This window comes from Epinephelus fuscoguttatus, linkage group LG11 (assembly GCF_011397635.1).
Source record: "Epinephelus fuscoguttatus linkage group LG11, E.fuscoguttatus.final_Chr_v1".
In the NCBI taxonomy this organism is placed as follows: domain Eukaryota; kingdom Metazoa; phylum Chordata; class Actinopteri; order Perciformes; family Serranidae; genus Epinephelus; species Epinephelus fuscoguttatus.
In genome coordinates this window covers 31,481,407-31,503,876 of record NC_064762.1, presented here as the reverse complement: position 1 = coordinate 31,503,876, position 22,470 = coordinate 31,481,407, and the positions used below count along the sequence as shown (strand labels likewise).

Sequence of the window (22,470 nt, the reverse complement as noted above, 5' to 3'; positions counted from 1 at the left end):
TATGGTTTAGATAATCTGAATGAACTGATTGTGTGACTGCTCATGTTTCTTACCCTGGATGTCACATGTTGCCAGATCAGAACCAGAACTAGTCGTAATTCCATTTGTGTTCATTATTGTGAATGATTGATGGAAAACTTGAGTGAGTCCCAGCCAGAATAATGCATTTAACCAGCGTTGTCCATTGCGTAATCATGGATTGCTCAACTGTTGATTCTTTTCTTTGAGCCATTTCAGCTTTTAATCCATAAATTTCAGTCAGTTACGTCAACTGTTTCCAATACTTGTTGCTAAATGGTGTTTATGGATGAGCCTACTTTTAGCTTATTTCAAATGAAATATATTTCCACTGTTTATAGATTAGGCCTAGGGTACTTTTATTTCAACTCTTTACTTTTAGCTAATTACTTCAGGTTACAAATTTGTCTCCTACTTCAGATCCATGGACAGTGCCATAGATTTATCATGAGACGTGTCCTACTGTAGAGATACTCCACTTGTTTTGCGTGGGGGCCACTTTTGCAAAATGACAGGAGTGCAGGGGCCAGTCGCAGCAGCCCCGCATGGATGAGGTGTAGTGGTGTTTAGAGGACATTCAGGGTTTAGCCTGGACCTCTGTCTGGGAGACTCTCCTCTGGCACATTTTTTTTAATAAACAAGCCTTTATTGATGCTTTTTTTTTTGCTCTTGGGACCTTATTTACATTAAAAGTACAAACATATTACCACTGTTTATCAATTTACATTTATTGTGAATTAAAAATTGGTTGGGGGGCATCCAGCACCTTCTTGCGGGCCAGTGGTTTGAACCGCAAAGCTCAGTTTTCGCTGTCTACTTTTCTCTTTTTAGAACAACACCTGAAGTTAGGCTCCTTTTCTCTGATTCAGTTCTTCGACTTTTGTCTCGTCTTGTCTCTCCCCTGTGTGTGTATCACACTCATTCCAATAGCAATACTCATCAGAATGTACAGATTTGCAGAGTAGCATGATGTGAATTGCTTTACAATGAATTGGTATATGAGTTTCCTCAGCCACAAGGGGGATGCATGTTTGTCATTTTGCCAACAAGGGAGATGGCATCCTCCCTCAAATGGCCCAATGATTTTAGCTAACTACATATGTTAACCAGGCTATTTTAGTCTTTTACTTGGTTAATTATTTCAACTGTTCATGCATTTTTTTAGCCAACTATTTCAACTGTTTATCCTCCACTTTTGGCTGACCAATGTGATTTCATCCCTACTTGTTGTATTTTGACACATGGGCAGAAGATAAAGATAGTGGTTGATTTTAGCTGTGTCAGTCAACTCACGTGACTAACGATTGACTAATTACTCACATAACAACTGAGGTGACAAAATATCTCGACACTGACTTTTAGTTTCACACAAGACACAAACGCTGGTCTCCTGGGTCAAAGTCCTGTGCATGCTGGACCCACCCACCTTACCCTCCCACCTGCCCACAGCTGACTTTCTCGCTCTTTATACTATGTCTGTTGCTCTGAATGTCTACTACTGACAAAGATGGGCTTACTCTGGAGTTGGTTGAAAGCATGGTGCACTTCATACAGATGCTGAAGGGTACATTATGCATTTTTTGGCGCATGTATTCATTACTTATTGCTAACTATAGCTGCTACTTTTTGCGATTCATTTCAACTGTTACTTTTACCTGTGTATCCCCCACTACGCCCCCGCCATGTTTACTATGTTCCACATGCTTAATTAGTTTTTTTAGTCTGTTAAAATGACAAAGAGTAAAGAAAGGAAATATTCTTACAACTATTTCCCTTACTGAACAGAAAAATGCAGCCGTACACCTTCTGAATTCAAGTTTCTCTCTCACCAATCTACCGGGCGGCTGTAGATTAGGACATAGCGAATTCGTCTACCAGGTCTGTGGTTCAAACCCTGACCCCGCAGTACATGTCAGGGTTTTCTTGGGCAAGATACGGAACCTTGTGTGTGAATAATTATCTAATGAGCAGGTGGCATCTTTCATGATCAACCAATAGTGTATGAATGTGCGAGTGAATGGGGTGAATGGTGCCTATGGTGTAAGCACTAAGAATAGCTTATATGTTTTGTAAAGCATACTTTATTCAAATGCAGCAAGAACATAATAATGCTCACCAAATCCGTCTTGGTTAATCACTGTTCCAACAATCACCAACTCTTATTTGGCCTCTCCCAGTTGCCACCTTACTCAGCTCAGCTGCCTGTTCCACCAGCAGAGACTGACCTCTGGTGGCTCGTGCTGTGCACTACATCACCTCAGCATCTCTGTGTCAGTTTAATAGAAGAAGGAGCATCTGTATTTTCGATGGTATTGAAAATGATACCATCTGGATTTCTAAATATCATGGTATACTGGAATACCATCGCCAAAGCCTACTATCCATGACTTTCAGCAAACTGTTTCGACTGTTCATCTGTTACCCGTAGCTAGCTATTTTAAGTGTTTGTCTTTTATTTTTAACTACTTTTTTATAATTAACTTTTTTAATGCTTTTTCAGCATTTGAAAATACAATACATTACAAATGTACAAACAACAATCACAACGAAAAGCAAGAAAAGTAAAAAGGGGGGAAAAGGATGTATACATTCTTCTTTTTGGCAGTGTGTACATTTATGCCACATCATATTGTGCCTCATGTTCATTCAGTTAGCATAAACAATTCTATAATGCACAAAGAGTAAGGATAAGACCCAAAGATATCAACTGATATATTCATCATCTTTACTGATCATCCCCAGATGGGGACCACAAATATGTCTGAAAACCTTTACACTATTATTAACTCTGTGAATAAGCTGCTCAGTCACCAGCTCATCACTCCATTCCCTGAGGCTGATTTTTCTTTTGACCTCCAATGTCTCAGCACTCTCCTATTCCCTGTGATGAGGGCTAGTTTCACCCAGGAGCATACTTTTGAGGACAGGTTAGCCTCCATTGGTAAGATGCCAAGAATACATAATGCTGGATCCTCAATGAGGTCTGGTTCCAGTATATTGTTATTACATTTCAGAATAGCTGACCCAAAGTCATGCACCATTTCACATTCATAAAGCATGAGGACCAACGTGCCCCTTTCTTTGTTGCATCTCTAACAGCTATCATCCTCCCTCAGCCCCAGCCTTGACATTTTCAGTGGAGTCCAATAGTTCCTGTTAATTATTCTAAATGATCTAAATTGTGTCTGCATGTCTTGGGCTATCAGCACCATGACTGTGCTGCTTTCTTCCAAGCTTCCCTGTTGATAGATGCTCCAAGATCCTTTTCCCATGCACGCTCAACACCCTCATAGTCTGGGGACTGATGTTTTCTAAGCTCGTTATAAAACCTAGATGTCCCCACTCTATGCTTCCAACTTCTATGCCACAACTCCTGAATGCAAGTAACAGTGGCAATGTTTTTCTTTCTATTTAGCTAACTGTTTCAACTGTTTTATCCATTAGTTTAAACTAACTCATCCATTACTTTCAGTAATTTATTCATGTGTAGAGAATGATTGTTGCTTGGGTTGGTTAGGTTTAGGCAAGAGGAGTAAGACTGGTTGGAGTCAGGGTAAAAATGCCAGTGTAAGCCAATTACTAACCAATTACTACGACTCTGAAACTGAGAGCTCACGTGACCCCTTAGACTCTGCAAGGTTTCCCGCCCACACAGAGTTTAAAGCCTGCAACTTCGTACCAGTCATTTAGAACTGAAGAAGCCTCTTCAAGAAATGCAAGCAAGTCCAGTTGCCTACAATATAGCCTAGCACTTACGATTACCGTGACCTGGATGATTGAGAATCTTCACTGACAAGCCAATTAAAAGCAGAGTAGGGCAGATCATGGATTCGCTATTCTAGCAAACGCAAATTTGCTTGTGGGATGGGGACACAATCTTGTGGGGTAGCCTACAAGCTCTTACCTGTGTATTGGACCAAAAATGAGAGTTTACACTCAATACATTTACATGCACAGTTAAGTCGAGCTACAGTTGTAGCTCCACTAGGCCATTTAATCGGACTACTGTCCTCGTCTGAGTATACAAGCACAGGAAGGGCATTGAATTTATTGATCGAAACATGTGCGACTTCACTATGATAGGTGGCGATGTGCCCCCTTCCAACTTCTTAGTACTGGACCTTTTTCCGGTTGACCTTTTGCGTAACAGACCAAACAACTGATGAACAAGTTAGCTGCCGTTAGCTAGTGGCAAAGTGGTTCCATGGTCGACAACTTTACAGCTGTGTTCATTTCGTCCTTCCAAATAAACGCGTGGCTCTGGATGTAGATTTCGTCATGATCTTACTGGCTTTTTCTTCTGTTACGCAGTCAATGCTATTTGACTTTCGGAGCAAAGCAGGGGTAGACACTGGAGCATGCGCAGAGCGCTTAGGGCAGTTTAGGTCCAACTGACTGTACACATGCAGGAGTAATTTGACTCCCAATTACATTATCTGGGTGCCTTAGTCCGACTTTAAAAAAATTCAATTTAGTACGATATCAGTCAGATTAACATGTTTACATGTATTTTAAGAGTCTGGTTTCGCCAGACTAACACGGTAAATCGATTTTCTCTAATGTCATGTAAATGTACTGACTGGCTGGCTATGTGAGGGGAGTGCATCAGGGTCTGTAATCCAGCCTTGAGCTGTCAAACATGTGGATCTATGTTGTCTATCATGATCAGTGTATCCAAATACCATTGTTGACCACTTTAGCCGGCACAGGTAACACAGTGTGATCCTCACAAGATGGCGCCCCTATCCAAAAAGTTGAAGTCAGTATGAGGTCAACGTCACATTCTCAAAGGCCTACCTGTCTTATCTTGTCTGCTTGCTTCCTAACTAGTGGTGTTCGGTGTTACAGGGGCCCCTCAAGCAACTACAGAAGCTACCCCCTGGGTACAGTACCCTGATTGGGAACCACTGATTTACATGTTTGATTGGGTTAGTTGTGTTCTCCAATTTGCGCTAAATAAAATGCATTATTACTGAATTGTATGGGACAGGGTTTCATCAGCCTGTCATGACGCGCTCAGGGTAAACACGTGGACTTCAGAGGAATCAGGGAGCAGCTTTAAACTCAGCAAAGAGCCCTTCAGGAGCCCTCGTTCTTCTGCGCGCTGACGCCAGATGATCCTCCTGCTCTGAAAACAGGAAACGATGACAAGTCTTTCACCCAGAGGAGGAGGAGGAGGAGGGGGAAGAGATGATTCAGATCACTGCAGGCTGCAGTCTGAGCATTGGATGGTGGAGCAGTGAGACGCTGTGGACGGCAGCTGATGGGTGAGACAACAAATACTGAACTTTGACTCTAGACAGCTGAAGGTGGCAGAGAGTGAATTCATATCAGGCTTAAAAGATATTTACTCTATTTTTTTTGACAAGTTGTTTTATGGAAACGTTGCTTTGTTAGTGCGTGATTGTTTAGAAAATGATGTGTTTGATTGTAAGAGTCAGCAGCAGGAAGTAAAGAATTAACAAGGAAAAGGAAGATAGCTGCCTTTTGTGCAACATTTAAACAATAACCAGGCTACAACTGCTTTAACTTTCATTTTAATTCTATCGATAACTTAATGTTTTAAAGTGCTATGAAAATATTCGCCTCATATAGAAAAGATTGCAGGTTGTCTTGAGTATATTTTTCTGTTCCAAAGTCAGATTTTGTGAAGTGGAATTTAATGGGAAATCAAGTATAATCGTCTTAATCTGGGAAACATTATTCTCCTGCATGGTTGATTGTGAATTTAGATTTATTCTACTTAATTTAAAAAGTTTTACAAAAAGGTCAGATTTGCTAAATTCAGAAAAAAATAAATTCATTTGACTATGATAATCTTTGTTTTTTGATTCAGTTTAAACGGAAGTCAATTTAAAAAAGAGGAGATACTGCTCACTGCATTTCTGGAAGTTTATACAAACCATTAACACTGTAAATGTGATAATGAATGCCAGAGAAGCAGAGACGCAGAGCTCAGGATGCAGCCTGTTGTTTGTCCAGACATTTGAATTCGTTTTGGAAAAAATAAAAATAAAAAAAAAATCCTTTAACTGTTGCACTGCGGGTCTCTTAAACGCCTCAGTTCTTAGAAAGAGATATTATGTATGTGGTATGTGAACATAAACTTGAGTTAAAGTGGTCGCTACACCACCACATATGAATATATAACACTGTAACCTGCGGCAACTCCGACATTATGCTCAGGTCTTACAATAAAATATATAAAATATGATACGATGTGATTTGTAAAGCCCTGTGAGGCAAATTTGTGATATTGGGCTTTATAAATAAAATTGATTGATTAATTGATTTATTAATGTACTCTGTGGCTGTTAAAGGCCTGTTTTGATATTTGTAAACACAGCAGGAATGCTTTCAATTATAATCAGATGAGAAACACAAAAAATGCAAATTATCTTCTACAAATCAAACCATGCAATGTGAGTAAACCTGAAATTGAAATTGACACTTAAGCATCTCTTAATGATGATTAGGTTGATAAATGAACACCATAAATGTTTTAGGCTATTATATATATATATATATATATATATATATATATATATATATATATATATATATATATTTAATGAGTTCCTTCAAATTAAAACGTTATTCTTAAAATTTTGTTGTTTTAACCTCCCGGTACAACCAGAAAAATGGCAGAGCAAAGGGGTTAAGATTATACAAGTACTTGACCTTATCTTCCTTTATTTATTCTCGGGGTCTTTAAAAAATAAAATAAAAGGCCTGTATGTTTATACCTTATTCTTCTTAAATTGATAGAAACAATGGCTGCAGCTGGTTTCATTTCGCTGTGCAATGAAAGTAAACAAATCCTGTGCTGTCTCATCTATAGGCCTAAGCTAATAGGCCTATGTCTCCTTCTATATTTGGGAATTTTCGAGTAGGTCTATTTATCAAGTAAAAACATAGAACAGAACATCAATAGACATGATAATAAATCTGAGCACCGTATGTCTGGGTTGCAGAGCAGAGCTACGGGGAGGTGAACCAGCTCGGCGGGATGTTCGTTAACGGCCGGCCGCTGCCCAACCCGGTGCGGCTCCGGATCGTGGAGCTGTCTCAGCTCGGCATGCGGCCCTGCGACATCAGCCGCCAGCTGCGCGTGTCCCACGGCTGCGTGTCCAAGATCCTGGCCCGCTACAACGACACCGGCTCCATCCTGCCCGGAGCCATCGGCGGCAGCAAACCCCGGGTCACCACCCCCGCCGTGGTGAAGCGGATCCGGGACTACAAGCAGAGCGACCCGGGCATATTCGCCTGGGAGATCCGGGACCGGCTGCTGTCTGACGGGGTGTGTGACAAGTACAACGTGCCGTCTGTGAGCTCCATCAGCCGGATACTCAGGAATAAAATCGGGACTCTTTCACAGCCGTATGAGAGCACCAAGCCGGTCCCGACTCAGCTGCAGTACGGACACGTTTACCCGTACTCCTCCTACACCGGGCCCGCAGTGACCCCCACCGGGACCAGGACAGGCAGCGGCCCCGCCGGACACGTCGGCCTGCCGCGGAGCTGGCACAACATCCTGGGCATCCGAGCCTTCATGGACCCGACAGGTTGGTGCACACACTTTAAAAACACTTTTGATTTATACCTTAAAAATGCTGAAAAATAAACTTTATTTTTCTTTTTATTAACTTTTTAAATTCAACTTTTAATTAAAATAAACTACTCTAGCTCTATTACACAGGCTGTAATGTAGGCCTGTCTTCTCATCTGAGTTCATAATGATAATATTCAAACCCAAGATTAGCCTACATGGTCAATAAATACCTTAATCAAATAGAAATTCTGGGGTTCCGTGGCTCCATCGTTTTATAGCGACACATTTCTAGTAGCCTATTTCTATTTTTTCACAATTCAGACGCGTCTTTCAATATTTTTAGGGAATTCTTCTTCATTACTATTAAACCTTTATTTAATTTTTTTATTATTATTATTTTAAAAGTTTGGTTCGTTTTATAAATATTTATCTAAATATGATAAAGAAACAATGAAAGATGATTAAAAATCAAACTAATTATTTTTAAAAGCAAAAATATAGAATAAGTAATAGAATTCAATCTTATTTATAAAGCCCAATATCATAAATCACAATTTGCCTCAGAGAGCTTTACACCATACCACATTCCTCTGTCCTTAGGACCCTCACAGCGGATAAGAAAAAACTCCCCAAAAAATCTTTAACGGGGAAAAGAAGAAGCTGAAAATACTGAAAACACAATAACAATTTTGATTGGTTTAAAACAATAAAAAAAAGTAATTCTGTGATATTCAGTTTATTATATTTAAAGTTACCTGTCAAACTTCAACTTGTTGAATTAGCAAAATATCCTAGAAGAGTCCGTTTATCTTTGTAGAAGAATCCGAAGCATCATAATCATTTTTTTTTAATTAGCCTAAGTCTATGATTTGCCTCACCGATAATCATAATATAATAATGAGATTTTTAGACCCATATTCTGAGGTTTTTCAGGAATGATAATGTCTGACACATAATCTGACAGTGAGCGGCTGATACTGGAGAATCCTTATCAGATCATTTCAGCTTTCATTCTCTTTAGTTCTTTAATTGATCCAGATCTCCTTGTTACGTTACTGTACCAACCATGACTCATTTTAACCCTGTACACCTCAGAGACTCCACAGTCTCTGGCTTCATCTTTACAAACCACTCTAAAAAAAGATTGGATAATGCTTAAAATTAAGAAGTTTTTCAGCACAAAAAAAAAAAAAGAAGAAAGTTTGGTTTCATTAACGGTTCTTTTTTAATCAGTTGATAACTATTTTAAGAAGCTGGTCAAAATCAAAAACATTTATTTTACATTTTTGAGTAGAATAAATATCTTAAAATAGTTTGCCCACATCCTTTGGATAAATATTAAGTTGGTTCAACTTAATTAAGTTTTTCAAGGTCAAAGCACATCATGTTGGTTGTACTTAACTGATTGAGTTTGAGCTGATACTTTAGAATTAGGGCTGCATTTAGTTTTAATGTTCTTTTACTATTTTCATCCATATATTAGTGTCATTTTTCAATTTCTAGGTCTCAAATTTTGTTACTGTCTTAAGATCAGCTTGTTTGTCATCTGTAAAGCATGACAGCACTAACTTGTATGAAGGTTCCAAATACATTTAAATTGAATAATGTGTGATATAGCATCAGCGACAAAAATTTTGTTTTTAATTCTGAAGCCGCTGAAACTTTAAAGCCGCATCCGTGTTGTTGGGTTATAGAGTCAGGTCAACAGAATTCATCAATGAAAACTAAAACTACTTTATGAGCAAAACGCTTCTTTCTGGACACACAGAAAAATGTTAACTGTAATGGAGATGAGATGGGGGAATACAAAATGCTTCAAAATCATCTGTTTGTTCTTAAAATATGGTCCAAGCTGCAGAAATTGATCTTGTTTTTAGTGAGTTTTAGTTTTGTGCTCAGTACCAAAATCTGATGAGAAAGAAAATCTGTACATTCACTTTCTCTTTCTTTTAGAAGAATTTTATGAGTAAAACTATAGTAACTCGTCCCCTAAGAAAGATATTTGAACACACACACTCTGGACACTAAGCAAACTGATCTTTTAAGGTGGATTTGTGATGTGATGAGTTTAATACTTCTCCCAACCAACATGAGCCAAAAATGTTCCATTAATAAATGTTACATTTGTGTTAATTCAGCATTAACGTTTTCTTTGTCAGCACTGTGTGGGTCTGATGGACATGCAGCCAAAATAGAGGAATGGACCAGTATGACCAGTAACACCAGCAGCAGGCCCTTTCCTTCTGGAGTAAATGGTGTGGAGAAAACCAACAATGAGCTGGACCTCAAATACCAACAGCAGGTAAATAAAATAAACAATAACTGTCATTCATAATTCCAGTCTGGTGTTGTTGAGACTTGAGAATGCTTTATATTATTGATGTTTAGTTTGACAATAAAACTGGTGCAGAAAAATAAATCGGTCCATGAGTGAACAGGTGAAATTAAAGAAGGGTTAATAAATAAATAGCTGCAAGACTGATTACTGAGTTGGTAAATAAGTGGTAGAATTTATAATTCAGCACAATACAGTTATTGGAAATGAAAACAATGAATGAAGTCATTCACAGATACATCTTTAAAAAAGAAATCGTAAACAGGATTATTTTTCCACAATGCAGTTTGATTCAGCTGCTGGTATTTTTCCATCCCACAAAATAAAATGCAACCAGAGCTCTGATTGTCAGCGAGGCCTGAGCACGTCCTGTTTTCCAACTGCTTTATGAGTAAACAACAACCAGACTGTGGATCAAAGTGATGCAGACAGTCAGCTGTACTGACATATGATAATAACAAATGAACTCCTCTTTTTCTTAAATCAGAACTCCTTATAGTTATTAATACATATAATAAAGAAGTGTTTATAGTCAGTTTAACACTGTGGTTGCTATGGTTACCTGCATTTGAGCTCAGATTCAAAACGGTTGTCAAACTGTTGACCGATCAACTAATCAGAGCCAAATATTCTCGGTATCCCTGGTCTCATGTGTGTCCTAACTACGTGTCTGTGCTCTCGTACATGTCTGTTTGTGAGGACCAATTTGGGTTTAGGACTTGGACAGTGATGATGATTTTTAGAAAGTGAGGACATTTCTGCAGAGTTTGGACATTTCTGGAAAATGCATTTATTTTTAAGGACAGTTTTGAAGAGTGGTGGCATTACTCAGAAAGTGAGAACATTATGAAGAGGGAATGAGGTTTTGACTTTTTGTGGATTCAAGAACATTTTTGGAAAGTGAGGATACTTTTTGAATTGTTGAATTATTTTATGGATTCAAAGATTTTTTTGTTAAGTGTGGACATTTTTTAAAATGTTGACTGTTTTCAGATTTGAGGACATTTTGGACAACTTTTGAAAATAAGGATATTATAAAAGTGAGGACAATTTAGGCTGTGAATGAATTTGTGGATAACTGGGACATTTTTGAAAAGTGTGGAAATGTTTTAGAAAGTTTTCTGGAAAATGAGGACAACTTTGGAAAGAGTGGACAGTTTCAGATATGGTAACTTTTTGTGGATTTGAGGACATTTTTGGAGAGTGAGAACATTCTGGAAAAAGAGGATATTTTTTGTAATGTGGAATATTTGGCTTTTCAAAGACATTTTTGTGAAGTCAGGACTTTTTTTTAAGTGTTTTTAGGACAATTCAAGGACATTTGTGGAAAGTGAGGACAATTTTGGACTGAATAAACTTGTGGAAAATTGGGACATTTATGGAAAGCGAGGAAGTTTGTGGAAAATTAGGACAATGCGAGAAATGTGGACTGTTTTGTGGATTTGAAATTTTTAGAAAGTGTGGACATTTTATAAAGTTAGAAAGACTGGAAAGTCAGAGAATTTTTGGAAGATGAAGACATGATTTGTGTTAGTGAATGTGGTAATATGTGGATAGTATACTGGAAATGATGATAATATGGAAAAACTAAGGATGATTTTGTAGAGTGAGGAAGTTTTTGGAGTTGAGGACACGTTGGAAAGTCAGGCCATTTGGAGGTTAAGACTAGTTTTAGGGTTTATGTTAGAATAAGGTTCAAGTCAAGGTTATAATTAGGATCTGTCAGTGATGGTTTGGTTGCTGTATGAAGCTGGAGTTTAAAAACGGTGATAACAAGTCATTGGTCAGTCTGTCAGATTTCCATAAAAGCTGCTTATATTCAAGCTCCCCAGAGGATTAACCCCCCAGTCTGAAGTTCGAATGGTTTTAAACAGATACACTCCGTCCTGTTTGTTAATGTATTTATTTTTCCTCAGTCTTCGTCCAGTCTGCCTGGTTATGTCTCAGCTTGTGCGTATTCTCCACCAAACCAGTACAGCATGTATGGAGGCCCAGCAGCTAACTACATGAGCACTGGACACCACTGGGCGCCCCAGTCCTCCAGTATCCCTCCCAGTCTGACACCCAGTCTGACCCAGGGTCAGGCTCATCCCGGCCCTGCAGCACCACTGGAGGCTGCAGATTTCCACACATCTTTCAAACTTCCACAAGGAGACGGTGAGACTTATTTCAACACTTGTCACACATTTGATGTGATCCAGATGTTTTGTTTCCATAGCGATAATCTGATAGACCTTTATTATTTCAATCAAAATCAATACCATCTTTTTGACACTACACATACGGAGGTCGTGGACTCTAACTTCACCCCCAAAATTCTCAATTGTTCTTCCAGCCCACTGTTGATACACAGTTGTATTTCAGTCTGCAGACGCTGAAGAAGAAGTTAACTTTGTGGTCGGACTGAAAATAACAAATCTAAGAAACAGTCATATAAAAAGCCACAGAGCTTCCATCCTGTGTTTGAAGCTATAAAAGCACATTTATTTTCTGCTGGATGCTGCAGTTTTCTTCTCAACAACCGCTAATGTTTGTGTTTTTAAGAAACAGGGCTGAGATTAAAATGGTCCCAAATTACACAGAGGGGAAATGGCTTTTTTGGCTTTTTTTGGCTTTTTTTTAAAAATCAAACTGTCTTTAGTTTGTACATCGCTCAAGCAGAAAATACAGATAAAATACAAATGATACAATGAACAATGCAGATTGAATTCTGGTTAATTTGGCATTATTGAGAGTGTCATTAATGAGAGTAGTGGTAGTATTCACCTGCATATATACATGAAATATTTTATATTGCTTTAACTTTATTGGTTCATAGTTTTTTAACGAAAGAGTCGTGTCTTCAATTATTCTGAATTAATAATATAATAATTAAAAGTGACTCTGAACAGCAGCCATAATTTGAACTGGAAAAGTTAAAAAAATACTGATCATAAATCTGATTCCCAACCAGGAGCTTTAAGCCTCTTTACAGCTGCTCATAAACAAGAGGGCAGGCAGAACCTGTTCTTCATAAAGCTCAACAGATAATGATCACCTGAGTTCAACATTTCCACATTAATTAATTTCTTTCTTTTTAATCCCTTATATCATGTCACACAATTTAACTTGTACCTCACTGTTTAAATGGATTCACAATAGTCATAATAATAAATAATGTGGGCAATAAATATGAATAAACAGTAATAAAGCAAATGTACAAGGACGATAATTCTCTGGTTATGTAACATATTCTCACAGCCGTTCAGCCCAGTTAAGACACATCCTACAAAACCCACAAGTGACATATATTTATTAACAACTATAGCTTAAGTTTTCTAATTTTCTTCATAATTATTTTTTAATTTTTGTCTGATGTTAAAGGACAACACTGGTGATTTTCAATATTTTTTTAACTGTCAATAAATCTCATGTGCACACCAGAACCACCAGTGAATGTGTCTGCTAACAAATACTGTGTGTATCAGAGCCTGACATTTTTTCTTCCTCTGTTCCTTAGAGCTCCACTGTTGTCCAATGACTATTAAAAACACATCAGTATCAAAATCACGCTGTTGCACTGGGTGACATGTTCTTTTATTACCATGAACACACACACACACACACACACACACACACACACACACACACACTGTAGTTTATTTTTGATTAAATTCCACAAACACCATCCTGCTGCCACAAATACTCACTGGAGCACTAAACGTGGATCAATCCGCCACTGAAAATAGTCCCCAACAAATGCACTTTTTCCTCCTGCCTGTTTGATGAAAACTACAGTGACCAGCTGTTTTAGGAAATTATTGAGACTTAAGAAGAAATAAACTGTTCATGAGACATAAGAATGATGATCCTGGTAAATGATTTTATTTTTGTTCTTTTCTCTGCAGAGGACAGGAAACCTCAGGTTCCTCTGTACAAACATCACAGATTGTCTTCAGCCTCGTGACGACTCTGAGCAAACACAAGAGGATCTGATGTGATGCTAAAAGACCTAAAGTCATGTTTTATATCTGATGAGTGTTAAAGAGACAACATGACTTATACTGCTTCAGACTGGAGCTGAAGACCTGAAGGAAAAACTCCACTGTGGCTGTTAGAACTCCTCCATGATCACCTCCTCTCTGGACTGTATTTAGTGATTTGTTTTATTCCCCAGGATCAGCAGCATACAGACATGTGGTGGAAGAAAAATACCCTAAAGCACCCAGGATTATAAATACATCATACACCATTTTTTTCATTTTAAAGAGACAGTGCACCCCAAAATCAAAAATATATATTTTTGCTCTTACCTGTAAGTACTACTTACCAGTCTAGATTACTTTGGTGTGAGTTGCCAATTGTTGGAAATATCGGCTGTAGAGATGTCTGCCTTCTCTCCAGTATAATGAAACTACCGAACTACACCTGCCAACCATATCATCGGACATGAGGAAGCCTGCATCTACTGCTAGCTCACCTAGCACAACTGATTTAACTCATGTTACAACTCAGCCGAGGAGAACGCCATTAATGTTAACATCTTGTGCTGTCATGAGCATGAGCCTCTGGTCCATGAGTAGATGTACGCTTCCCTCTGCACAGTGATACGGTTGCAAGGTGTAGTTTGATATAAAGAAAATAGTTCCTCACAACAAGGTCTGTGGATTATCTTGAGTAACCAGGTCATGATTTCTGTAAAGAGACATTGCTGTTGAGTTTTTCAAGCATAGTTTTTCAGCACTTTGAGCAACACAAGCTGAGTGCCGTCTGGTTTCATTATATTGGAGAGAAGGCAAACATCTCTATGGCCGATATCTCCAACCCTTTGCAACTCACACCAAAACAAACTAGTCTGATAAATAGCACTACAGGTAAGAGGATAAACATATATTTTTGATTTTGGGATGAACTGTCCCTTTAACAACAAAGCAGAGTGTGTTGTTTCCTCTTTCACTCCGAAAAACAAACACACTTTTGAAGGGATAATTCTTCATGTTAGAGAATGGGCTCATTCCCTTTCTTGCCAACTCTCCAACAGAAAGGGGAAAGTAGGGTATTTCTGTCTATTGCTTGAATCTCCAGCTTTTTTTCCCCCATATTTCTTTCATAAAAGGAAAAGTTTACTGTAAATTGCTTTGGAACTGTATCATCTTGTAAAATATTTTGGTGAAGCTGTAAATATATTTTTCTATAAATGAGCTTAATAAAGACATGCAATAGAAAATGTATGTCGTGGTACTGAGTTTTCCAGATGTTGGAGCAGAGCAGAGAAGAATGACAGATGGTCAAATATAGTAATAAAGATATATTTTTAACTTTGACGTCCACTGTTAACTTTCCAGAGTTGTTGTAATATGTGTCCATGACATACACAGACAGAGCAAGTCAAATATTTATATACACTGAAAGTAGTCCAGGGTTTTTGTCGAATCGTCCAGTATCAACATTGTTTCTGGCAACAGAGTTGACATATAATAAATCTATTTTGTTACTCTGCAATTAACTGATGCCAACCAATGTCCACTCTACATTTTTACTGTAAACATGTGTTTACTATTTAAACTACCTTAAACAAAGAAGGCTTAATCATATGGGTGATACTGATCTTTTTATGATGATCTCATTTTTGTTATCTAAAGTCTATCAGCTGGTTGTAGTTCTACCCAACTAAAAGCCTAATGTTTTAACCTTTTTTATGCCTCCACATAGCCATGGCTGAAAGCATTATGTTTTCAGGTTGTCCATCCGTCCTATTCTTTTGACCGCAATATAGGAAGCCTTGAGGGAATATCTTCAAATTTGGCACAAACATCCACTTGGATCCAACAAGGAACTGATTAGATTTGGTGGTCAAAGGTCAAGATCATTGTCGCCTGGCATCGGTCTCATTCTCATGTACGTGATATCTCAAGAACACCGAAAGGGGATTTCTTCAAATTTGGCACAAACGTTAACTTGGACTCAAGAATGAAATTATTAGAATTTGGTGGTTGAAGGTCAAAGATCACTGTGACCTCACTGTGACCTGGCCATAACTCAAGAATTCATCTGCTCATGATGACAAAATTTCACACAAATGTCTAATAGGAGAAAATTATGAAGTGATCACATTTTATATCCAAAAGGTTAAAGGTCAACCTCACTGTGACATCATAATGTTGGTCAAAAACACTTTTAAGGCCATAACATATCTCAGGAACAGAACAGGAGCCTTTTGGTGAGATACTAAATATGTGACACTAATCTTGGGTGTCCATCTTGAAACTGTGCTGATTGTACAGATCATCTGTGTTGCCAGGTTAAAGATGTGTATGAAGCATCCATGTTTTCACAGACATGGATGGAAACTGTAACTGCAACTTGAGTGGTGCATGGAGACATACAATCGCGAGGTCATTCTAGTTCACCAAATGACAAGAATCCATGCAAAAGAAAAGTATTTCCATGCTAAATATCATAATTCACATAAAGCACATATTTAGGTGTATTGTGAATTATGTTCACACCAGAAACAGTGTTTCACATGTAATATTACATGTGTATCGCATGTTAAATATGATATATATGATACGAAAACCTCACACCTTTATGTTCAACATGTGTGAAACCCACATTTGAGATGCGTTTCACATGTGATGTATCATTTCTTTGTTTTTAATACAACAGAAATTCAATAAAAAGTAAACTAAACCTGGAAAAACAAAAAAACGAATTCAGTTTTGGACTTGTGAGCTTTTGCAGGTTTCAAGAAGCTTCCTGCAGGTAAACAATAAAAGGTGTAAGATGATCCATCAGCAAACAGCTCAGAGTAAACAGAGGAAGCCCATTAATACCTGAACAGTCTGAGTGGTGCTGATACACAGACTGACAGAGCAAACACCAGGGTTTTGTTTCAAACTGTCTCTTTAGGAAGCATTTGAGTCATTTAGGAAGCCAGTTAAGTCCTGATTCTCTTCTCTGTGATCTGCTTTGTGCTGCTCAGTGAGTCCTTCTGTCCTTCTGACATCCACCTGGAGTCACTTCTAGGACATTAAGGGAAAGGTTTAGGGTTTCTGAGTCTTATGTTTCACAGTGTCTGCCATCATTCCTATCAGTAATAATGAGAATGTACTTATCAAATTCATTACAGAGATCAGGGACCATGGTGATGTTTGTTTTTAGAGATGAAACACGATCAGACAAACCTCCAGATTAACATATTTGGAAAAGAAAAAGAATGTGAACTATAAAATTATTAACCAAACAGTTTACTGTGCAACTTCTGCTTTAACCTCAGTTTCCTGTGAAATGAGGGGTTATTACCAGCATTTCAAAGTTCATGTTTCAGGTTATTTTTGTAATATTACAATAAGGATTGTACAAAGAAATGCAGCTGAAGCCCACTTCAGTATTTTCAGATATCTAAATTAAATTGAAATAGAATAAAACAATTAAAAGGCAATAAAAAAAATAATGTCAATGAAAGTGTCACTAAAGGAAGAAATGCGGTCTACATAATCTAGGTAAGTGGTTTACGTTTTCACAACCTACAAGCCCTGAGAATTAAATACCAAAAAAGAAAAAAAAAGACTTACACTTCATTCTTCAATTAATGAAAAACATTTAAACTCAAAATCAGCCTATCCCAGCTGACATTGGGTGAGAGGCAGGGTACACCGTGGACAGGTCACCAGACTATCACAGGGCTGACACATAGAGACAGACAACCATCCACGCTCACATTCACACCTACGGACAATTAAGAGTCTTTGGACTGTGGGAGGAAGCTGGAGTACCCAGAGAAAACCCATGCTGACACGGGTAGAACATGCAAACTCTGCACAGAAGGGCTCCCCCACCCCAGCTTTGAACAAGGAAAACCTCTTGCTGTGAGGCGACAGTGCTAATCACTGCATGATGGTGCCACCAGCTCAGTAAAAGTACCTTGAATTTGTACTTAAATAACAGCAGTACAGTTTGTAACTACCTGTCTGATCACGTGCACCCAGGTAGCTAAAAAAAAACGTTTGCACTGAATGTTTCTACAAACCACAGAAATGTTCCATTTGTGCTTTTTCTTGGTGGATGCACTGAAACTTTGTTGCTGGAAGCATCGCTATGTTCTGTGAAACCCAGGATCAGTGGCTCCAATGCTGCTGGGAAATGCTGTGATGTGTCGATGAAAAACACCCAGGATTGGTGGCTCAGATGCCACTTGAAGATGCAACAATGTTTTAGTGATTAACACTCAGGTCCCTGGCTCAAATGCTGCTGGGAGACACTGCAATGTGTCACTATACCATTGCTCAATGCCAAAAAAACTCAGCAAAAGTTCACCGTTGTTTGTTGGTTTCAAACGGTGGCCTTATTTCATCACTTTTGGAATGTTGATATGATACCTATGAAACGAGACATATACAATGCAAACATATGGCAACAGGGCAGCCATCTGACAACTTCATTATAGCTATGTCACTGTGTACCCTGACCTATAATAATGTCATTAACAGCTGGGTTAGATGTGTGTTTTGTACTTGTACTGCTCCTTTAACAACACAGTACCTTTCTTGTGTTAGCTACTAAATCACGTTTCGAAACACTGTGACATAAATTCATCTTTCTGCTTAGCTGTTCTTCAGAATCAGTCTTCAGTGGAAGTATACGTGACGTATGTGCCACTGTATGGCATGTCGTTCATGATCACTGACATCTCTATTAATTACAGTTGAACCTTGTGATGTTAACACCTCACACAATTTCGTGACTGAACGCTGTGTGGTTTCATCTGAATGCTCGGCTGCGGTCTTTGTCAGTGTACCGTATCTTTACACAAAACCTGTCAATGGCTTATTACAGAAAAACAACAATGTGTTGCAACACTGTGAACATCAGAAATCAGTTATGACGGCTTAACTTGTCAGACAGAGAATCTCCTCTTGTTTTCTCCTCATGTAGACAACTTTTAGTGCGAGATGTTTTTTTTATACATGGGTTTATTGGATTTTATAATGTGGGCTGTTTCATCTCATATATAACTCTGTCTCCAAAATGTCCAAAATGTCCAAAATGTCCTGTATACGTACAAACACTGCATGAGAACAGCCTAGTCCAGATGATGTTCACCCTTTTTTTCCTGTCTGCGAAGCGTATGTGATTCTCTGAGTCTGAAAGGCTTGACTGAATGAATGGCTAAATGAACACACACTTGTATCATGTGGAAATCGCAGAAAGGTGGTTGGGTTGGACGGTGGGCACACAAAGCTCATGACTTTGACTCTGTATGTGTAGTTGGCTTAAATTGTAATTATGTGTCTGCAGGGATCCACATGAACTTAGAGAACCTAGGGAAGGGTTTTATGGGTAATTGTAGATCTCAACAATGCGTATAGCGGAACCGCATGTCAAGCAAAGTGTTTGTTTGATCCAACATCCTGTCAGGAAGCTTTCTCTTTCTAACATTAGAGTTTTTGTGCACATTGCAGGATAATTCTACCACAAATGATCCTCTATAGCAAAGTATAGCTCAAACGCTCTTTATTGTTGCCCATCTTATCGCTGTCTCGTCTATTTATGTCAATAAATCCAAAGTCTTTGTTTGGATTATGTATAATTTTGTTTAAAGTATCACTGGCGTGAAACTGATCACCAGTTCCGAAGTTATTCTACGATTTTTTTGTTTTTAACAGTGTAGTTTGTTTAACTTCACACTGCTTAGTAGTGGACACATGTAATACCCTCGATGCATACAAGAATAAAGGCCCTGACACAACTGTTGGTGGGTCAATGTCAGGCCGTTGGCGAGCATCTGTCCCCTAGTTTTTGGTGGGTGTCCTGCACCGTTGACACTAGTTGGTCTTTGTCAGCTTTCTTTGGGCCGATTCAGCATTGAATTGTCATTGGAAACGTCAGAGCCCATTGCTGAAGGAAATCGTTGTGGTTGGCAGCTCAGCTCAGTCCACGAGAAGAGAAACTGAAGTGGGGAAATTAAACAAACAGCTAAAGTCAAGAGAGTTTGAGATCCAAATAATGTCGTTAATGAGATAGGATTATTTTTTTAGCCTATCCCCAGCTGGCATTGGGCGAGAGGCGGGGTACACCCTGGACAGGTCACCAGACTATCGCAGGGCTGACACATAGAAACAGACAACCATTCACGCTCACATTCACACCTACGGACAATTTAGAGTCACCAATGAACCGGCATGTCTTTGGACTGTGGGAGGAAGCCGGAGTACCTGGAGAAAACCTAAGCTGATACGGGGAGAACATGCAAACTCCGCACAGAGGGGCTCCTCAACCCTCTTGCTGTGAGGTAACAGTGCGAACCACTATACTACCGTGTCGCAAAAGAAGTTTCTTTATTATGTTGATTGATGATAGGTGATCGGAGATTAAGCTGATATCTGTCTTCTTACCCGACTCTGAGGAGACTGGCAAACAAAAGAGCAAAAAGTGTCAGACTGTTCTTTTGATGTGTCGGTTAACCGCTTCTCTTTTGTGGCTGCAGCAGGAACATGTTACATAGACCTGTTGAGCCAGTTCAAAAACCATTAGATATCATTTAAAAGATATTTGTTGTTGTATTTCTATTGTGGGACTGCCCTAGTGAAGAACCACAGATTTTAGATAATGTTACAAGTTAAAGTCCCAGCAAGCAAAAAGACACGTGATGTTCATCTGTGGCGTACTTACTCAGCACATCAAAGACAACAAGTTTGCCGAAACACTAACACAACTGGCTCAGAGTCAGATTAGAGATGTTTCCCACAGATCTCACCTCGATACTCTCCCGCTGTTGTTTGCCATCTGATAGCATCTCTACTAAATAGCTCATACTGCAGAGTGCTGACAGACAGACTAAAAAAACTGTGAGGGAACAGGTTCATGTTGAGTGGGCGACCATAGATGCCATCTTAACTATTTGGCCGCCTCCTATAGTACGTTACCACACACCCTACTTACATGCCACCTTTAATCTCAAACACTCCCATGAAATAGTTCTCTGCTGCTAGCCAGGTTCTGCTGGTCGACACACTCCTCCTGTCAGCTCTGCTTTGTGTTGTTGTAAATGTTAGGAGTAGCTTGGCGCAGATCTTCATCAGAGGTCTGGCTGGTGTCATATAGTTTTGTGGGTATAGTGAACATGATGATTTTCAAGTGCAAATAATAACATCCATGCACACAACAAGAGGAAACTATGTAGAAACTATAAAAACTGAGCACTATGATTGTATGAAGAGAGCTGGATATGACATGCTGTGTCAGCTGCTTATCCCGATGATCACATCAGAATCAAGAAAAAGGGAGGGTGGTGTTTTTTTGTTTTTTTTTTCTTCAAGGGAGTGTGATCTTTATTTTTGAGTGAGCAGAGGAAAGTATTTCAACTCCTATTCACACAGAATTCTTTTTAAAAAATGTATTCTGGGATGAAAATCAACACCATCGGCCCCCGTTTCACTAATTTGGTGCCTGTCATAGTCTACAGTATAAACTGATAAAATATAGTTATGAGCATTATATTCAATTTCTGCCAATAGATAGTCTCTATATACAGACTCTACATTCAGTGAATGTAGAGTCTGTAAGCAAACCCCGGAGATCTTGCCTCCGGAAGAAGAGCGGAAGAGCCCTGGTTTCCGGTTGTAGGCTGTTTGTAGTCCGCGTGATATTGACCAATCACGTTTGAGCCGGCTGCAGTTGTTGCCAGGTTAAACGGTCCGTGCGGTGAACTATCGAGGTGGAACATAATTGGCATTACTGCAAACTCTGGATCCATCGTAATGGTTCAGCATATTTATTTATATATGAACAGAAGTTGGAAACGGAAGATCACCTCCTCCGCCCAAATCAAACCGGAATGCCAAAAAATTGGGGGTCTGCCCCCCGAGGCTGTATGACCCTCTGCCAGAAGTCAGACACCGAATACAGCCGATGGGTTCCGAGAATGGCCAATAGATGCCCCTAAATCCCGAAGTCTGGACCTATAAGACTAAATTATTTAGCTGTACAGTGAGATTATATTAGATGGGTATTAGCAGCCTGTGGTTTACAAGCTGTCAGTCTACCACTCGCTCTCTGAAAGCACCTTTTAGTCTATCAGACAAGCAGGTAACTTAAGGGAAGACTTCAGAATGAAAGGAACCTTTTTTGGTGTAATTGCTGAGTTTGGAAAGAATGGGTGCCATTTACAGTTTCCACAGGGGACCTGACACAATAAGCTTACAGTTGGCCGTAGTTCAATGTCCAGCCAATGGTGAGCGTCTGTTGGAATAGTTTTTGAGGTATGTCCCATACCTTTGGCCCAAGTCAGTCCGTTTTTCACCAATTCAATGTTTTGAATCGTCGTCAGAAATGGTGGAAATCACTGTGATTGGCAGTTCAGCTCCATGCACAAGAGGAGAAATGCAAGTGAGGAATGTAAACAAACAGCTAAAGTCAAGAGGGTGTGAGATGGAAACAAACATGTAATATTAGGTAAGACTGTTTTTTTTTTAAGCCATTGAGTCCTTTAGCAGAAACGCTTCACTATTGTTTGTTGTTGTTTGCTAGCACACAGTAAATATCTTTTGTTCTTTCAAAGTTTTTATATGCTAACTGGCTAGCT

At 38.9% G+C, this 22,470-nt stretch overlaps 1 protein-coding gene across 2 annotated transcripts; it reads left to right on the top strand.

Moving 5' to 3' along the window:
- Positions 1-4,933: 4,933 nt before the first annotated feature.
- On the top strand, positions 4,934-15,300 carry pax1b (paired box 1b). Of its 2 annotated transcripts, none has more exons than XM_049590832.1 (5): positions 4,934-5,285; positions 6,993-7,583; positions 9,730-9,872; positions 11,879-12,062; positions 13,793-15,300. In XM_049590832.1, the coding sequence occupies exons 1-5, from the start codon at positions 5,282-5,284 to the stop codon at positions 13,849-13,851; spliced, it is 981 nt and encodes a 326-aa protein (XP_049446789.1). In that variant the 5' UTR covers positions 4,934-5,281; the 3' UTR covers positions 13,852-15,300. The 2 variants fall into 2 exon arrangements, with proteins under 2 accessions (XP_049446789.1, XP_049446788.1); XM_049590831.1 differs by having other exon boundaries at positions 4,947-5,285; positions 11,822-12,062.
- The last annotated feature ends 7,170 nt before the right edge of the window (positions 15,301-22,470 follow it).